A 19,062-nucleotide genomic window follows, 5' to 3' on the forward strand; every position below is an offset into this window, starting at 1 on the left:
GGAATCTTTCCTGAAGCACTGCAGTGGCTGTTTGCACCTGTACATCACTGATTCTTCAGTATGGTCTTCGGGGCTTCTTGAAGGTAGTGGCATTGACAATAATGGAGGTCGCTGTGCTTCTGGAGGTCTTTTTCTTGCAACCCCACAAAGATTAGTCTGTCATATTTAAAATGTGAATACATAAGTAGGTTTTGTACACTACCATTTAAAAGTCTGAGATCATATTAAGCAACTGTTTCAACATTGATAATAATAAGAAATTACCAAATCAGCATATTAGAATGATTTCTGAAGGATCATGTGACACTGAAGACTTGGAATAATGATGGTGAAAATTCAGCTTGGTGTCACATTACATTTAAATATTTAAATATTGTAGTTACTTTAAACTGTACTAATATTTAACCATTCTACTGTTTTGCTGTATTTTTATTCAAATAACAGTTTGAGCATAAGGGATTTATTTTGAAAACATCTGACTGACCCCAAATTGGTCTTGTGCCAGCCTAGTAACTTTCATTGAGATGAACAAGAAATGTATGGATAGCTTTTTTTTTATAGACCCTCTCACTTGTCACTAGTATAATAGGTAGTCTAAAGTAGACTTTTTTATAAATTGTAAAATTTTAAGTTGAAAATTCAAGTAGGAGTGACCTTCAAATTATCATAATAATAATTTTACTTCTTATGAATTGTATTTAAGTGTTAAGCGTTAAGTGTCAAGAAAAATAGACCCCAATAATGCTACATGCCTTTTTATTTGATTTTTGTGCTATACTAGATAACATACTAAGCAAGGCTATATTCCCATATTAATTTAAAAATTACATGATGAAAGAGACATACTGAGTTAATTCCCATGTTCATAATCTTTACAGAAGTTCTTTAGCTCCATGTCTTCCTTGTAGACCTGTCATTCACTGTGAGTTGTGGGATTTTTTTTTATCAGTGTGTCTACTGAAGCATGTCCAATCAAGAGAATTTGTAGTGAAGGTCTGGCGCTGATCAGATGTAGCAGGAAGCAACTGAACTCAATTTGTGTCATAATCAGGGGTCTGCAAACTTCATTTAAAGAGCATGTGATTGAGAGTTTGATCCATTATTTCAAAAGCGTATTTAAATCAACCGAGTTATCATCAGTCTCTAAGATAAAAGACTAAATTTGGGGTGGAATTGAGTAGTTTAGCTTGTTATCTTACAGTAGGTGATGTGTTCCTGGATTACAGTCATTGCTTATAGGTTAGCAAACTTCACTTCCATGTTGTGGTATGTTTGTTTCTGAGGACATGATCTCTCTGAAGCATTGCCTTAATTTCAGAGTCTTACTGATGTATCTCACAGCAGCAGTTTCCATAGCAATCATGGATAAAAAGTCAGTCTATTTTAGGCTTGAGCGATTGACCATTCATCGGTAAGATTGATATATCACAGCTGGCTCCTGAAATGAGCTAAACTCTTGTGCTCGATTGGAGCAGTGTGCTAGTCTCATTAGCAAAGCTGGATATACAGCCAAATTACTTTTAACTGTTCATTTGTCTGTGTAAATTAATATTAATATTAATTTATTGCAGCATTTGATGTTTAAAATAAGCATATTTTAGCTGAATAAGAGAACAGCATGTTGCACGTGCAACAGATGAACAAAGAAATAAATACCTCAGAGTTATTTTTGAAGAGTTCTTTCTTGATAAAGTATCTCAGTTTTCACAAAAATATTACGCTGCACAAATGTTTTCAACCTTGAAAAAAATAAAATGTCCCTTGAGCACCAAATCAGCATATTAGAATGATTTCTGAAGGATTGTGTAAAAAAATTCAGATTAGCCATCACAGGAATATAAAAAAATGAAATTTTTATACTTTAACTTTTTAAATATGATATTAAAACAGAAATAAAGATACTGTGAATAATACTAATTCACAGTATTTATTTATTTCTCCTGTATTTTTGTTTAAATAATTGCACTCCAAGTGCGCATACGATAATCAAACCGAAAAATTGCATAAAAAAACTGAAAAATAAAAAACGACTAATTATAATCTTACCCATGGTTTTCTGCACCATTATTTAATTTGTATTCATTTTTGTGTAATAATGATAATAATAATAATAATTTAGTTTTAAATTGCCTTTTTTGCTCCTGTTCTTTTAAAACTTGAAATCTCTCTATATCTGTACTTCCTCAAAAGTTGATGTTCAAGGTAATTTAGCAAACCAAGTTTCTAGACACAAATGTGATTCAATGGCTGTGATTTAATGACAATCAGTTTTTAAAGCTTAATAATTGGTCTTTTTGGATTTTAAAAGCATTAGATATTTTTGGGAGTGAAACATTTCTTGTTTTCTGCTTAGTGGTATTTTCTGTTTGTCTAGTGTTCTTGAGGTTTTATAAGAAATGTGATGCTGAGAAGATAATAAAGTTGTGTTCTGTCTGTTTCCAGCGGTGGGATTTGAGTTTTTCACCCCATTCAACTGTAATGTTATGCAGTCTTAAGTCTGTTCTGAGAGGCCTTGGTGTTTAAAGGCAGCCGTGTGTTTGAGTAAAGCAGTGGGCCAGAGAGAACAGTTCACAGGAAGCATTAATGGAGTGAGTTATAGACAGCATGCAGCGTTTCTCTGTAGACCTCATTAGGCTGTGGACTGTGGCTGGAACACTCTGGAGATCTGATTAAAGCACACCAGATCAAAACGGGTTAAATGAAGACCTGTGAATCTGTCATACATGAAGTATTTTTTTTACGATGAGAGAAAAAGTATTTTATTTTGGATGCCTGTAGCTCTATCGTGTATTGTTTGTCAAATTGAGTCTTTTGACTGTGTGTTGTTTATCCATAGAAAGATTTGATCATTACTGTGGAAATATTCACACTAATTTTTTTTCATCACGGTAGGCTCAGATCCATCAGGAATATGATTTGCAAAACAAGATGTATTGCGGAATGAATATTTAGACATGTAAACCATTTTTAAAGGATTTATGTCCTTCTTTATGTAAGATCTCTGAGGACAAGTTCATACATTCTGAAGGTCTTGTTTACCAAGAAGTGATATGCACATACAAGTGCATACTGCAGGGAAGTTGTCTTCTGTTGTCACGTCTTGTCATCATCATTGTGTGCTTTGCCCAGGGCCTCTGTCGCATTGACACTTCTTACACTTTCAAATACAATAGATGAGTCTCGCAAAATCTGTCAAGAACATGTATGGGTCATATTTCACCCCAAAACAAATGGTTTTGCATTTTTTTTTTTTTTGACAATTAAATGCATCCTTCTCGTATTCTCAAATCGATTGTGAAGAATTCACATGGTTTCATCATGTCATCATGATTGTAAATGTTGTGATGCTTTTAATATATGCTGATTTGTATTATTATTATATATTTTTTACTTTAATACATAATAAATACTTTACTACATTCAAGAGAAAGTAATAAGTGTTATCAAGGATAACGAGAACCACAAAAAAAAAAAAACTGTAAACTTGACATCATCATGATGTTGATGTCAAAATGCAACAAACAAAAAGGTTTTCTTTATGCAAAATATGTTGTGAATATTATCCTTATTTGCTTTTGATCTGGGGGTGAAAAATGACCTGGACATTTTTTTTTCTTTTTTTGTGAGATTCACCTAACTGAATTATTTATGCTTGAGTTTGTGTATTTGCATGTCTGTGGGTGTGTGAGAGGAAGGGAACAAGAACAAAAATATTTAAACACCTTAAAAAAGCAACAAAGAAAGAAATAAAAGTCTGTGTATGTTTCTAATTTTCTCTTTTACTCTTTTTATTGCTACAGACCAAATTTAACTTTTGTTCAAATTAATATAATTAATGTACATTTTTCTAGAGACCAATTTAACCATGTATCAAATGAGTTCATGTAAAAAAAAAAAAAAAAAAAAAAAAAAAGAAATAAATTATATGCATGTGTGTTCACATTCCCAATTATCAAATTTACCATTTGGTATTTTATTTCATTTTTTATTTTTGAGATGTTGTTTTATGGCTCCGTTTTATAGACACTTCCTTCTATTTTCAGTTGTTAGCAGATAGTATCATGGGATATAATAACGTGTATTAGTTTTACCTCATTTCTTTTCTGACCTATAAAGTCAAGTAAGAAGCATTACAGCTTATCCCTATTTAAATATGTTTGCATGGTTTGAAGGCCACATTTTCATTTGGTATCACCTGGTCTAGTGTTTCTGAATGTCCATTATGAGCCGCTTGAAGATAAGAACTGTTATAACTTTTATTATGTGCGCAGCTCTCTGGAATAATTGATTGTGATTAGACAACCTCCTCATTCTGCTTCGCTCTGTGTCTGGGTCTGATCTCCCCGTCGGGTTTATTTTGCAGTAATGACCAGCTGATTGTACATTATCTCTTACATAATTAACACAATTCATGAGATGAACTGCTTATGATACCAGACGTAAAACTGCACTGGATGTCTAAAGTCTAAATTAGCATTCCTCAGGGTGGACGAGAGTACATTCTACGTACACTTTTTTTAATCTGGTCATTACAACGATGATATGTTGTGTAAGCACTTTCTGAAAAAAAAAAAAGAGAGGTTTCTAACAGTTCACAGAGGACACTTTTAGGGAGATCGCAGCAAACCTTGAGCTTGAATTGTCAAATACTCTAATAAATGGACTTTCATAGTCAAATTGAAGAATGTAGAAATTACTGAAGCTGGAGATCTTCATCTGTAAGTGTGTCATTGATTACTGATGCTGAGTTAATGCTGCTTTAATTCACCGTTAATAAACTCTGATGAACGGTTTTCCGGTTTGTGACGTTTTTTTTCATACATAATCAGGTGTACAAGGCATTTTCTCGGCTGGTTGATATTCCAAGACGTGCTTGCGGCTATGGTGCTGGAGCAAATTGCTCGTGTTGCCGAGACAATTTTAGCCCGACAGCACCTGCATAAAATTTATATTATATATGCATAATCTGCCTGCAGTGCATATGCAGTTCGCAGCACGGACTCATTGTGCTTTCACACAGGACGTGTTTGCAGTCTGCTACTGATCCTTGTCTGTTTAGTCCACAAACACAACATTTGTTCATTGTTTTGATTTCATATCAAGGAAAAAAAAAAAAAAATTCAGCATCGTAAGTCTTTTATCACAGAACAGTAACAATCTTTCATATAGACATTAGTTTAAACTCAATAAATATAAACAACGCATTATTCATGCATTTTACTTCTATGTTTGTTTAATAAGCTGATCAAGCAAGCGGCAAAACACAATAATTAGCCTACTTTTCTTGTTAAAATATTTAAAATTAAAACACCACAGACAGAAACAGTCTCGTGCATTTTGCATTTAAATCTTTATCACAAGCAATCCCATGGGTCTTAATGAACTTTGTTTTTCTGCTTCCATAAAAGTGAACATATATATTGTTTTCCTTGTTTATCTAAAAGTGCCCTTTTTCTTGTTTTAAACCTAGCCAAAAACCCATGTGACTGAGTTTCCCTGTCAATCCATGTTCATTTTTCCCGCGAACAATGCGCTTTCACTTTAATTCAGTGCCTGCAGCACAGCAAAAATAGACTCAGTACGTTAACAATCACTGCACTTGCTGCAGAGCACCGCTCCTTGACACCTCGTGCAGCTGGAATCCTCACCACGCCTCGCAGTCGCTGCTTAGAAGTGCAACATTGTAAAGGGTCCATTTGAAACAGTGTCTCGTGGCCGCGGCCCAGCATAACGTTCGTTCCGAACGTTGAGTAATTAAATACACCGGTATGCGGTATATTCAAAATTAACATTGTAATGAAAATATACACCCGTTTTCGGTATGAACCGGTTTACCGCCCAGTACTACTGTTCATACATACATTGATTTTATCACTAGAGGGCGAAAAGTGGTTATATTGTGGGTGTTTCTACTGTTGGCTGCCTTAGTGCTATTGGTGGCATAATCTGATTTCATTTGTGTTGTGATCCAATCTAAAGCAATAAGCAGTTGTGTAGTCCATTAATAACACATTACTTTTGATTTGATCACAACACAAAATGGTTTGTTTTGCCGGTAGCAATACCATGCAGTTCTAATTTGACACATAATCTATTTTCTTGCTGCTAAAAATTAACATTCAGGAGGCAAAAGTGTTTGTTTATGAATTGTAGTAGGGAACAATGCATCATAACATGAACAAGATGAACAATTATCCATGCATGAATCATACTCACTGGGAATGTGACAGTTTTATCACTGTTTTCTATGCATCATTTTTTTCATGTCAGTTCATGTGGTGTCACTGCTAATTTGTATAAAATGTAACTTATCGATTATGCTGGAAAGCTGTCTAACAGCTAAAACACAGCACGGTGTCAGCATGCTTATTATTGCACCAATGACAAAATATGTATTAAAATACACACGCACACATTCACATATATGCAAATTACCTTTATAGCTTTATAGCTAACTTTTGAAATTTATTTAATAAAATTAAATCAGAAATTAATGTTTTTATCAGAAAATATGTATTAAATGTAATTAAAATAAACATTATAATATTTCAAAATGTTCTCTTTCAAATAAATTATTTAAACCTTCTATTCATCAAAGAATCTTTATGAAAAAAATTCACAAAATATGAAGCAGCAAAAAAAAAAACGTTTTTAACTAATAATAAGAACAATTATTAATAAATGAACACCAATAATAATTGAGAAGCAAATCAGCATATTAGATATGCTTACATAATACATATTATATCATGTTACACTGGAGTCCAGAGTAATGGCTTTTTTTTTTTACAGTTCTGACTCATCACTTCCACTGTTAATGTTCAAGTTATTATGCATTAACAAATGTCACTCTACAAACATATGCAGTAGAGCTAAATGTGTGATTGTCTGGCTGTACAAATGCAGCGAGAGTATGAAAATGAGACGATTACAGATGTGCTGATGAAGATTGTCATGAGTTATTGTGTGGGAGTGTGCAGCAACTCATTTCCATTAAAAAGATGCTCCACTTTTTTTGTTTCCTCACTTGCCACTGAGCTTCTGGCTATTTCTGTCCTCTGTGATTCCCATGGTAACCAGAGTGAGGCTGAGCTTCGCTGAGATTTCAGCTGACCTCGGCTTCTCGCTGTCAGTGTAGCAGTTGACTGCGGCAGCGCCCTATTGTCTCAGAGACCGAGCGAAGCACTTCACCCTGTTTATGGTGCAGAGAAACCCCGGCAGTCAGTAGCTCTTTGTCGAGATCTCAGGATGATGGCTGTATTTTGACTGGTGGACAATAGAGACGAGTGTCATGCCTATCCACTTCTGATGGCTGGCGTGTGGTCCTTTCCTGTTCGAGAGAAAGCACAGAGGTGTTCACAACATCAGTTAATGCAGATAGACTATCTGATTTTTTTGGCAGTAATTAAGTATAATTTAACAAATTAAACAAGAATGTACATCAGTTTGACATATTTATGTTCAGACTTTTTCACATCAACAACATAAGAAATAGAAAGTGTTTTTTCATCCCCTTTAAAAGTAGATTTTAAAGTGTAGTTTCTGAAGTGTAGTTTTTAGCATTTTATTATTTGCATTAAGATTTGTTTTCATTAGAAAAGACTTCTGACCATTCATTTGAGAATCGCTGGCCTCAGTTTGTCATTTTCTCTGGTTTATTTCTGCAGGTTTAGTCCGGTGAGTGAGAACGCTCCTGTCAGGACGCCTGTGGGAATGATTCTGGCCACAGCCGTCAACACCACTGTCTTTTACTCAATAGTGAGTGGAAGTGAAGGAGGTGAGTTTTTACTCTGAAGGGAATTCACTAAATCAACTGGAACCAACCAGTGCATTGTTTTCCTGGTTATGTTTTACTGCAGATGATTTGTGAATAAGATGCAACCGTGGATTTCTAGTGATTCATCATTAGCGTTGAAGGCGTTGTGAACTGTTCTCTGATCAGTTTGTGTTTGTAGGTGAGTTCATAGTCAATAACCGCACTGGGATCATCTACACAAATAAACTTCTGGACTACGAGAGCGTGACCAGTTATGTGCTGCGCGTGCAGGCCGATTCCCTCGCTGTCATCCTCGCCAACCTACGTGTTCCCTCCAAAAGTAAGAAGAACACCGAAACACACTTCATCTTTTCCAAGGATTTTATCTGGGAATCTTTTTTTTTTTTTTTTTTTTTTTACATTTAAAACATAATTTATTAATGTTTATTATTAATCTTTTATTTATTTTATTACATTTGCCACCATTTTATCAAACCAACAAAAATATGTTTTTTCTAAAATGATAACAACAGCAGTATGATAAAGAACAGCAGTATGATACATTTTGAGAATGTCACTGTAGATCGCCACCTCTCTGGTGCTTTAATGTTTGCTGAATCTCAGTTAGAGCAGGAGTTATTGGAGATGTCATAATTGTAGAACTCATGCAGTTTATTGAGGTTGAATGATAGACAGGACAGGTAGAGCAGAGCAGAGCACATCTCCTTCTTCCTGTGGGAGGTCTGATCTTCCTCCAGCTTCATTAAAACTGCATAGATGTGTGCTGAAGGATGAGAGCAGAATACAGCTCAGACCACTTTAAGATGGACACAGAAATAAACATGATGAATTACAAAGCAATGCTAATGAATTGCATTCAATATAGATGAGTGGCTTTTTGTGCATAAGATCATAAAATCAACATTGTGCTTGTTTTACACACATTTGTGGTCTTACATTTAGCGATTTGTCAGTGCATGCTCAAAAGTTGATGTTCCGTCAAAATCTAATAATTTGCTCCACCTCTGAAACAACTTTCTATTATAGACAATGTTGACTTTTAATTTCAGCCCTGATTTGATTGTGATTTCAGGTGTCTATAAAAGTGTAGTATTCTCAGTCCTGTTTAAAGGGGTAATTCCCTGCTGTATGGCAAGGTCGGTTTTAATAAAATTTAATAAAATTATAATGTCCATTGGGATATTTTGTCAGTAAAGAGGCCTCCAAAAAATGTGTGTTTCAGGCAATTAATAGGAGTTTTCCACATCCAGTTGCAAACTCACAGTCAGGCCCATTTCTCAAGATTCAATCAAATCCCAATGGATGTTCAGTGTTTCTCATTGAATTTACACTCAGAAATAAGCCACATTACCAGAATAAAATTGGTTGCAACTCCATTTCATGTCAAGTTCATTGAGCACATCACGAGCCTTTGATAGGAAAACTGTACAAATCACAAACACGAGAGAGCGTGTGTGTGTGTGTGTGTGTGTGTGTTTATGTGTGTGTGTGTGTGTGTGTGTGTGTGTGTGTGTGTGTGCATTTGTCCTGCCATGTGTCTTGCATTAACTTTGATGTATATTTTGTCGTACATAACAGGACTGGCACATCTTCTCTCTCTCGCCTCCCCACCTGTTTTTCCTTTTTCCTTTATTTTTCTATATTATGCTATACAGCTCTTCATCTGTGCTTTCCCCTGTATGTGCTTAGATCTACACCAGATGATATTTTATATTTAGTGTGCAGCAGAAGACAAATGTTTTCTGACAGAGCATATTTCTCACGTCTGCCACAGTGTGGAGAGGGTTGCAGCAGCTGTGTGTGTTTACATTAACCCAGGCTTTTTTATTCTAACTGTGACGAATAGGGCTTATATTTCCATAAACTAAGGTCTGTTTCTTCTGTGTGTGTTTAAATATAACCAGCGAACACGGCGAAGGTGTTTATTGATGTGCAGGATGAGAATGATCATCCTCCGGTCTTCACAAGGTCTCTTTACATCGGAGGAGTGACTGAAGACACTAAGACCTTCACCACAGTATTGAAAGTTGTGGTGAGTATGTTATGTGTTATTTATTCTTAGGCAGCAGAGTAGGACGATCTGGAATGTCATGAGGGCACATTATAAACCTTAGGCTGGACTCGTGAATATTAATTATGTGACATAACGCTGACCCAGTAGTCCTAACTGATTTGTTGAAGGCAGACAAGTGGCAACATTTTATATATATATATACTTAAGCTAATGTCAGCCATTCTAAAGAGCGCAAAAAGAGAAATTCACTGAAGACTGTTCACATGTTTTGCAATGGCAGTTCTTAGGGACCAAAAAAGGATAACAACACTATAAAAGTAGTTAAATATGCTATATTCTAGGCTCTTTAAAGATTTTTATTCAGTCATAATCGAAAGATTTAATATAATATGAATTTGTATTCAGCCTCCAAAATATAAAAAAAAAATTTATATAGAAATGTTCTTTCTTTGTTCCACAGTGAAATCTGACTTATGGATGAATAATGATAGAAGATTCATTTTCATTTAAAATTCATTGAAATCTTTCTAAATGAATCTTATGCTTACCAAGTCTGCATTTATTTGATTAAAAATAAACTAAAAACAGTAACAATATTGTAAAATGTTATTAACATTTAATAATATTAAATTAGTTTTCTGTGTTAATATATTTTAAAATGTAGTTTAGCAAATCTGAATTTTGATCTTATTTAATTCAGTCTTTAGTCTCACATCATCCTGCTGAGTTGTGCTGCTGGATACTTTTGTGAACTGTGATACTTTTTTCAGGATTCTTAGATGAATAGGAAGAACAGCATTTATTTGAATTTAATAATATTTTTTAGTCCTTTATACTAAAATATTATTTACAAAAAAATGAATAAATAAAATAAATCCTGATCCCAAAGTTTAAATCTATATATTTTCCAAATTAGTTGTATCTTCCCTATAAATTTGACATTGCACTAACTGCAGAATCATAATAAATTAATAAAATGCAGAATCATTAAATATGATTTGCTGTGTTTTTACATTTAGAGTGGTAGTGTTGTTAAGCACAATACCAGCAGAATACATCGAAACAATGGTGATCAATTCATGGGGTTTGAAATGTTCTGCAGGTGTTGGTTTTTGCAGTACATTATATTTCATTTTTATAGCGAAGAACTTGCTGTTCACATCTTGACACACCTGTCAACACTAGAGTACAATCTCTCTCTCGCTGTTCAAATCTGCTCGCTTCCCCCACATCTTAGTAACTGTACTTAGACAGCTTCTCTCTCCATTCTGACAATGTGGAAGACAAGGGATGGACACCTGTAAAATTCCCACCGGGATCTGTGTGTTAGGCTACCGCAAGGTGACCGTTATCTCATAAATTGATACTTTTAACATCTATAAAATGCATTAAGGCATACAATCTGATGATATATGGGGATTATTACACTTCTAGATCATTGCTGAAGTGAAGGCTATCTATCAGAATATGTATTTATATAGCTACCTTGTATAATGTCTGTTCAGTGCTTTCCTCATCTAACACAAAAATGATTTTGGGGGATAATTTTTCTGCCAAAATTAATGCGTGATTAATTTGCAATTAATTGGACATCATGTAATTAGTTAACTTAAAAATTGTAATTGACAGACCTAATAACCAGATAATGAGAATTTCTTAAAATCATATTTGTTTCCATGGACGTTTCTGCATATAACTTCATGTGTATCAGGCTACAGATGTCGACACGGGAAACTACAGTAAGATGGCCTACAGACTGATCATCCCTCCTGCGCCCGAGGGGCAGGACAGTTTCGTCATTGAGCCGTACACTGGCTTCATCAAGAGCGCCATCATGTTCCGAAACATGCGCCGGTCCTACTTCAAGTTTCAGGTCATCGCCACAGACAACTACGGGCAGGGATTGAGCAGCAGGGCTGATGTGGTGGTGAGTGCATGTGACCTTTGACCTGTATGTTTGTTCATGCACCTCATGCAAAATGATGATTTGAACACAACAGAAAGTTGTTGCTGGAAGATACCACTAAAAACCCATCACTTTGAGAAATGACATTTTCTCTCTTCCCTCTGGTTATGCAAAATGAATGTTTGGGGTTCAGCTGAATAATAAAAAAAGTCTTAATTGCATAACAATAATCAGCACTGTTATTAAGGGAAAATATCTCTTCAGAGTGTCTATTTGGTTTGGTAAATACACCATGTTTGAATAAATGTTTGCATGCAGGAGTGCATATGGTATTTATGCACTACTTAATGCAGTAATGAATATAAGCAGTAAATAAACTGTTTTTGTGTCAGTTGAATTATTTATGCTGCTGTAACTCCTGAAGTGTTGCAGCCAGTGACTTGTGCTAATTATTTGGCTAATGAAAGTCAAATAAAATAAGTGGGATTTTGGAACTGATGTGTGCATCAGGGTTTTAAACATCATGTCATTAATATTTGTGTCATTTTCACTAGCAGTAGAATTTTCTTCTGGTGTAGAAAGTGATTCTAAAAGCATTAATCGGGACGCTACACCCTTACTGACCAACAGAATGCAAATAGCACTTGAGCTGGATGATATACAGTGGGGTTTAACTCACAAAGTGGGAAATTTGTTCTAATGTAATCAATTTTCATTGCAAATTACACTACCACTGGAAAGTCTGTGGGCAGTAAGGCTTTCTCTTATTTCTTATAAGTCTCTTATGCTCAACACTGCTGTAAAACTGTAATATTATGAAATACAGTTACAATACAGTTACAATTTAAAATAACTGTTTCCTATGTCAGTATATTTTAAAATGTAATTTATTTATGTGATGGAAAAACTGAACTTTCAGCATCATTACTTTAGTCTAAATTAGAAATAATATGCTGATTTTGTGCTCATCTTTTTTTCTTATTATTATCTTAGATAAAAACTGTTCTGCTGCTTAATATTTCTTGTGCAAACCAGGATGCTTTTTTTTCAGTATTCTATGATTGAAAGAAAGACAGAAAGTTAAAAAGAGCAGCATTTATTTGACATAGAAATTTTACCTTTATAAATGCATTAGTCTTTGTTGTCCTTAACGCATCCTTGCTGAATAAAATTAATAATTTCTTTTTTTTTTTCAAGAGACTCCAAGCTCTTGAGTAGTAGTGTATATTGTGAACATAATTTCAGTGAAAAGGTGTGTTGAAAAATCCATATGTCTTAATATATGGACAGTTAAAACAAGTTTATTTAAAACCAGATGATCATCTTGTACGTCAATGGAAGCAAGACCACCTGGCTGTCTGTACCAAGCTCACATAGTCAATGTAATACATTTATGCAATAAAGTTTTTCAGGTTTAAATTAGATTTTGATGTTTTTTTTTATTATTATTATTATTTTGAGTTTTATTTGTGATGCTTTAAACAACAACAGTGGCAAAGTAGAAAAAATCTTTATGAATCTGCCTGGAAACAGTAAATTTTTCCTTGAAATGAACATTAATCTAATAAATAAAACACTCTTTTAAGACATTTCAGAGCAAATATATCATAATCATGCTGGAGAAAATCATGATCTGATTATTTTAACTCTGTCAACCTGCCCTGTATCACCTGTGCATATAAAATACAACACACAAACCAAATCCTCAGGTTTTTTTTTTTTCGTTATCTGTGTGGGTTGTAGGTGTCCGTTGTCAATGCCTTGGACATGCAGGTTGTGGTTTCTAATGTGCCGCCCACTGTGGTGGAGGAGAACAAAGAGCAGCTGATTAGGTGAGAATTCCTTCCTTGGTGTATTTCTCTGCACTGCTGCATTCCTTGAGTGGCATTTAAGTGTTTCCTCCACTGTCAGCAGCCTTTGTTTTCCCACTTGCTTTGATTTAAAAGGCCATCTCAATTGTTAAAATGCTGAATTGAGCTCAAATGGCTCCAATAAGCAAAATAGAACCACTTCACTCAGTAGTTTGCAGAATAATCATAATAAAAGAGAAAATGATTGTTTTTTTAATGCTAGTCAGGTGTACATATTGCAAACTGAAGACAGTAAAATGTAATTTATTCATTATAGTACCTGTTCTGCATGCTTTACGCATGAGTTATAGGAAGAATCTCACAGTTATATTTCAAAATTACCCTATCTGTCATGGTTAAGGACCTGTCTGTGTTTATTTTTGCTCCCTCTGACCAAGTTTTTGTCTCCCATTGATTGTGTTAATTTGATCCCAGGTGTGTCTCATTCTTCCCCAGTTATTCTGTCTTTAAAAGCCCTAGTCCAATCAGTTCTTAATTGTCGGGTCTACTTGTTGCTATGTGTGTTCCTTGTATTTGATAAACCCTGTTCCTGGACTCTATTAAAGATCGTTTTGTGTATTACGTGTCTCCTCGTTCCTCTCTACACAGAGTGTGACACTATCACCCTAATACAAAAAATAAGACACATTATTTAAATATTTGAGCATTTATTAATTATTGTAATAACTGTTATAATTATTAAACAGGACCATTCTCATGTTCGTTAATGTAAAATAATCAGTGAATATAATTGAAAAATACACACAACTTATATACAGTATGCACAAAATGTCTTTCTTTTCATTTTTGGATGTTTTGTGAGATTCACCCTTCATGTTTAGCAAAAAATAGATTGTTTTCAGTGTTTTGTAGAAGTATTAGAAATTAAGTGGAATTTGCATTTTAATGTTTTAGTTAGATAAAGTAATTTCGCCATGCTTTTGTTTTTGTTTTGTCAGTATTTTGGAGCGCTATGTGCAAGATCAGATCCCTGGTGCTAAAGTGATAGTGGAATCGATTGGTCCCCGGCGACACGGAGAAGGTTATGAACTTGAGGACTACACCAAATCAGACCTGCAGGTGTATGCAATCGATCCTCTCACCAACAGAGCCATCTCCAGACAAGAGCTCTTCAAGTAAGCCGAACACACAGCCGCTCCTGACACCTTTAACAAAGTTTGTTACCAACATTTGGAAAAAGCCCCTTCCCTCCTCATCTCACCACCACTGCTTGATCTTTCTCTTCTTTACAAAACAACATATTTTCAAAACCATCTAAACAGCTTATCAACTGATCCCTTGTAATTAGGCTATTCTACCTAATCTGACCAATTTTCTGTGATGCGTTTTCAGAAGGCCTGTAAGTAGTCCCTTATGCTCACCAAAGCTGCATTTGTTTGAACAAAAATACAGCAAAAACAGTGACATTGTGAAATGTAATTACAGTTTAAAATAACTCTTTTCTATTTTTAGCATATATTAAATTGAAATGTATTTCTGTGATGGCAAAGCATTACTCCATTCTTGATTTGGTGCTCAGAAAACATTATCATTGTTGAAAACAGTTGTTTATTTTAAATTTTTAAAAAAATTTAAACTCTTTGGCCATCATGACATGTATCTAGTCTACATAGTAGTAGAAAAAGAAAAGAAAAAACAGGATAAGGAAAGGAGAAAAAGGAAATTAACTGTGTTTATGAACAGCTGTTCTACAGGAAGCACCTGTCCTCCTCAGTCGAGAGGAGAAAAGCCCCCTGAAGTCCAGACACACAGCAATATGCTCATTTAAACTCTGCTGTGCCCCGTGACTCAGCAGGGGGACGCGTCTGTCACTGGGATCTAACACAAGTCATCAGGATTCTGTTCAAATATGTGTTTACGGAGTCAACACGCACATCACATTCATATTCACAAGCACAGGAGATTACAGACCACCTGTCTCATTCTGCCTTTCTAGACACACTTCTTAGTCTTATAATACATGTTTTATTTTGTTCACTGTTAGATGTGTTCTGCTCGTGTTTGTATAGCTACCAAAGTAGAGCAGCTGCCCGGATGAAAGTTTTATGCCCTAGAGGTTACTGGTAACATTTCTTCAGAGATATGAAGACATAAATGAAACAGCCGTTGACATACTACACAGTGAGAGATAATTAGGAAGAATTTGATGATAAATGTTTGAGCTCATAGTAAAATGCTCATGAACACACAGAGAGCATCCTTGCCTCGGCCAGTTCTTCTGGAATTTGCCGCTGGCTCTGATGTCTCTACTGTATAGGTTAAACATGAGCTATAATTTGTTTTGGGTGAATTTAACAGTCAATCTTTGGTCTATTATTGATTGATCTATTATTTGTTCCAGAAGAAATAGGCTGAGGTCAAAGTCTCATAACTTTGTACTTTTATAAAACTTTAATGATGTATATCAGAGCGCTGCCTTTGCACTTTTGACTGAATTGCCCAGCAACTTTTATGATGGCTGTTGTTGTTGTTTATTAAATATTATTATTCAATAGATAATATTTTACATAAATAAAAGTAATATTTAATAATAGTATTTAGTATTGAGAAACGGTCTGTGTGTTCGTGATGGTGAGTTTAGTTAATTATTTCACCTTTAGATGGCGTCAAGAGTTTTTGTGAGTGATTTAAATGACAGTATTTATTTAACAGTAAAGACTTTTATGTTGAAAGAGGCTGAAACAGGGTTGTTAAAAAGGAAATTAGTTTTACTTTCAACAACACCTTTTAAGATGTAGTCAACAAACACACTGAGCAGTGCTGTCATCAGAAATCACCCTCAAAGGTGCAATAGGTGATTGTCTTCAGAAACATTTTTTGTCATGCTGGTTGAAAGTCTCTTCACATCCTGATAGCAATCATTAAGTTAAGTGGTCTAAATGTATTTAATATAATATAACGTTATCAGCGCGTTCACGCATGAGAAAAACATCAACAACACAATCTTCCTTCCTGGTATTGTTGTACTTTTAAAGTTTTCTCACCAGTGAATGACACATGATGTAACCCAGCGGTTCCCAATTCCAATCCCGCTCTGCATATTTTTTATATCTTGCTTAACACACCTGATTCAGAAAATTAGCTTGTTAGAAGTGAGCTAGGTGCATGAACTGTGTTCTGATGGCGTCCACTTGAGCATTCACAAAAGTTCCCCTAATGAAACTAGTTTATTTTTCCGGAATCCATCTGGTAACCCTCAGTGGTGTTTTGTATGGATAAATTCAGTCATCCTGCTGGTTAGAAGCCTTTTGACTCGATATGATAAAACCAGGCAGCCATGGTTGAGCCCGTTCATACTGCGTGTCTGTAACAGTGTGAGTTAATGCTGTTTCTCTTCCTCCACAACAGGGACATGATTCAAAGAGATGAAGGACTTGTGGGTAAAATCAGGGGTTAAACCTGGATCTAATGATCTAAAATGATGTTCCATCATCTGATTTAGAAAAGAAACAAAATATTGGCAGTTTGTTCGTCACTCCTTTCTGGTTCCCATGTGATTCAGTCCACCTTGGTTTGATCCATTCCTTTTACATTTAGTGAAACAGCAGATACTATACTGAAATTGTATTTTATTCTGTTAGAGTGTGAGTCTAGTAATCAGCTTGATTGTTAATAAATTTGTAGATAAAAACTTGTTGAATTATGGCAGACTGACTGAAAAAAATGAAATAGTCAACATTTATTCACCTACTCTATTTCTTCTGCAAAACACAGAAGGTGAAGAATATGTCAACTATGGGACAAAAAATGATAAGTCATCTTCTTCTGTGTTCCATGGAGTCATACAGGCTCATCAACTGGATGGATCTGATGGAATGTGGAGAATAAAAATACAGGAGTAAATGGGGTGTACATTCAGAATAGCAATAAAGTTACTTAGTTCACCTTGAAAATCAAAGTCTATTCATTCTCATTTCTTAAAAGCTGAAAGAAAACTCTTGAGATGTTGTGAAGCACATACATGTGTTTTTGCGGGTCTGTTTGACCACTTGGGTCAAATAAACGCAGTCTTTCATCAGTCTTTAAACCTGGTTAATCAAACAGTCCTGTTTACTAGGTGCTTCTGTTGAAGTGTTCTGCTGCAGCAGGTCTAATTGGTCTGCCGTGGATACTTATGAAGTACTTAACATGGAGGTCTATTTAAACATTATTGATCAACAAAGTGTCAACAAAACCAAGTCTGAGGAGAAAAGTACTCTTGCTCTGCTTTGAAGTGGCACTGGTAATCAGCCTCTATATCAATATATTAAATAATAATACTTGATATAAGCACAGTCAAGCCATTAACACATGCAGGGGAGAATAAAGATTTCCATATCATGTTGCCTAGTAACTCTTTATGGCGAACTGGAAAAGGTTCAATACAGCTGAATGGATGCTGTCCTCATTAGCAGGATTTTTGGCTTCTCTTCTCTGCTGAAGATGCTTTAGATTGACACTGAATGTTATCAACATATAACTGTCAATCATCTCAAGGCTGTCATAGTTACTACAGTATAAAAATGATGTAAATGTGACCAGAAATGTACAGAAATGTGGTTACTGTAAGGAACCTTACTGTGCAAGGAACCGATGGAAATTATAATTACACTATATATAATCACAGATGAGTTTTTACAATGTTAATATTATTATTATTAATATTATAATTATTTGTATTTTGATCACATTTTTTATATATATATTTCAGCCTGAACAGCTTGAAAGTGTACATAACTTTATTTGCATTATTATTTATATTATTTTTTTATTTATTTTTTATTATTATAAATATGTTTTTCAGTTCATTTCAGTTGCATCAGTACAGTTGTATTATTATTTTCACATAATAAATCCATACTTTGAGGGGTTTCTATATGAATTTGTATCTTCGTATTTGTACTATAGTACTACATATATGTGTAAGGAAAAGATCAAAATTAGAATTTTCTAATATGTCTGCTAAATCTGTGTTTGACAGGTTTCTGGATGGCAAGATTCTGGACATCAATAAAGAATTCCAGCCGTACCTGGGCGAGGGCGGGCGGATTCTGGAGATCCGTTCTCCTGACATCGTGGCGAGTGTGAAGAAGGCTGCGCAGGCGGTGGGCTACACAGAGGGGGCGCTGCTGGCACTGGCCATCATCATCATTCTGTGCTGCATCCCAGCTATTCTCATCGTCATGGTGACATACAAACAGTGAGTAGAAGTTTTTTACAGCTGTAATTGACACTGCTTTTTGAATTGTCTACTGTCAGTCCCCAATGATAATCAGCCTCATAAGTTGCATATTTCAGCTTTCAGCTCAATTAAGGGTTCCGGGGGTCCTTAAATGTCTTTAAAAAAAAATTTAGTTGTATCGAGTTTAAGGCCATAAAAAGTCTTAAATGGTACAAGACGTAATTATGTCCTAATAATGACTTCAAGAGGTCTTAAATATGGGAATGACAAGAATTGCCATATGGCTTAATGTGATGATTAAACTTCAAAAGACTGTGATTTCATTAATTAAAT

General features: G+C 34.9%; 1 protein-coding gene across 1 annotated transcript in view; it reads left to right on the forward strand.

The window, feature by feature from the left end:
* Window positions 1-19,062, forward strand: part of LOC132110460 (protocadherin-15-like) — a 197,213-nt gene that overhangs the window by 157,969 nt on the left and 20,182 nt on the right. The window contains exons 25-31 of the mRNA XM_059517084.1: window positions 7,668-7,777; window positions 7,956-8,096; window positions 9,682-9,809; window positions 11,503-11,718; window positions 13,441-13,529; window positions 14,507-14,683; window positions 18,529-18,747. Of these exons, the coding sequence (XP_059373067.1) occupies window positions 7,668-7,777; window positions 7,956-8,096; window positions 9,682-9,809; window positions 11,503-11,718; window positions 13,441-13,529; window positions 14,507-14,683; window positions 18,529-18,747 (1,080 nt within the window). The remainder of the gene's footprint in view (window positions 1-7,667; window positions 7,778-7,955; window positions 8,097-9,681; window positions 9,810-11,502; window positions 11,719-13,440; window positions 13,530-14,506; window positions 14,684-18,528; window positions 18,748-19,062) is intronic.

The sequence above is a fragment of the Carassius carassius genome, chromosome 30 (assembly GCF_963082965.1).
Source record: "Carassius carassius chromosome 30, fCarCar2.1, whole genome shotgun sequence".
NCBI classification, from domain to species: Eukaryota; Metazoa; Chordata; class Actinopteri; order Cypriniformes; family Cyprinidae; genus Carassius; species Carassius carassius.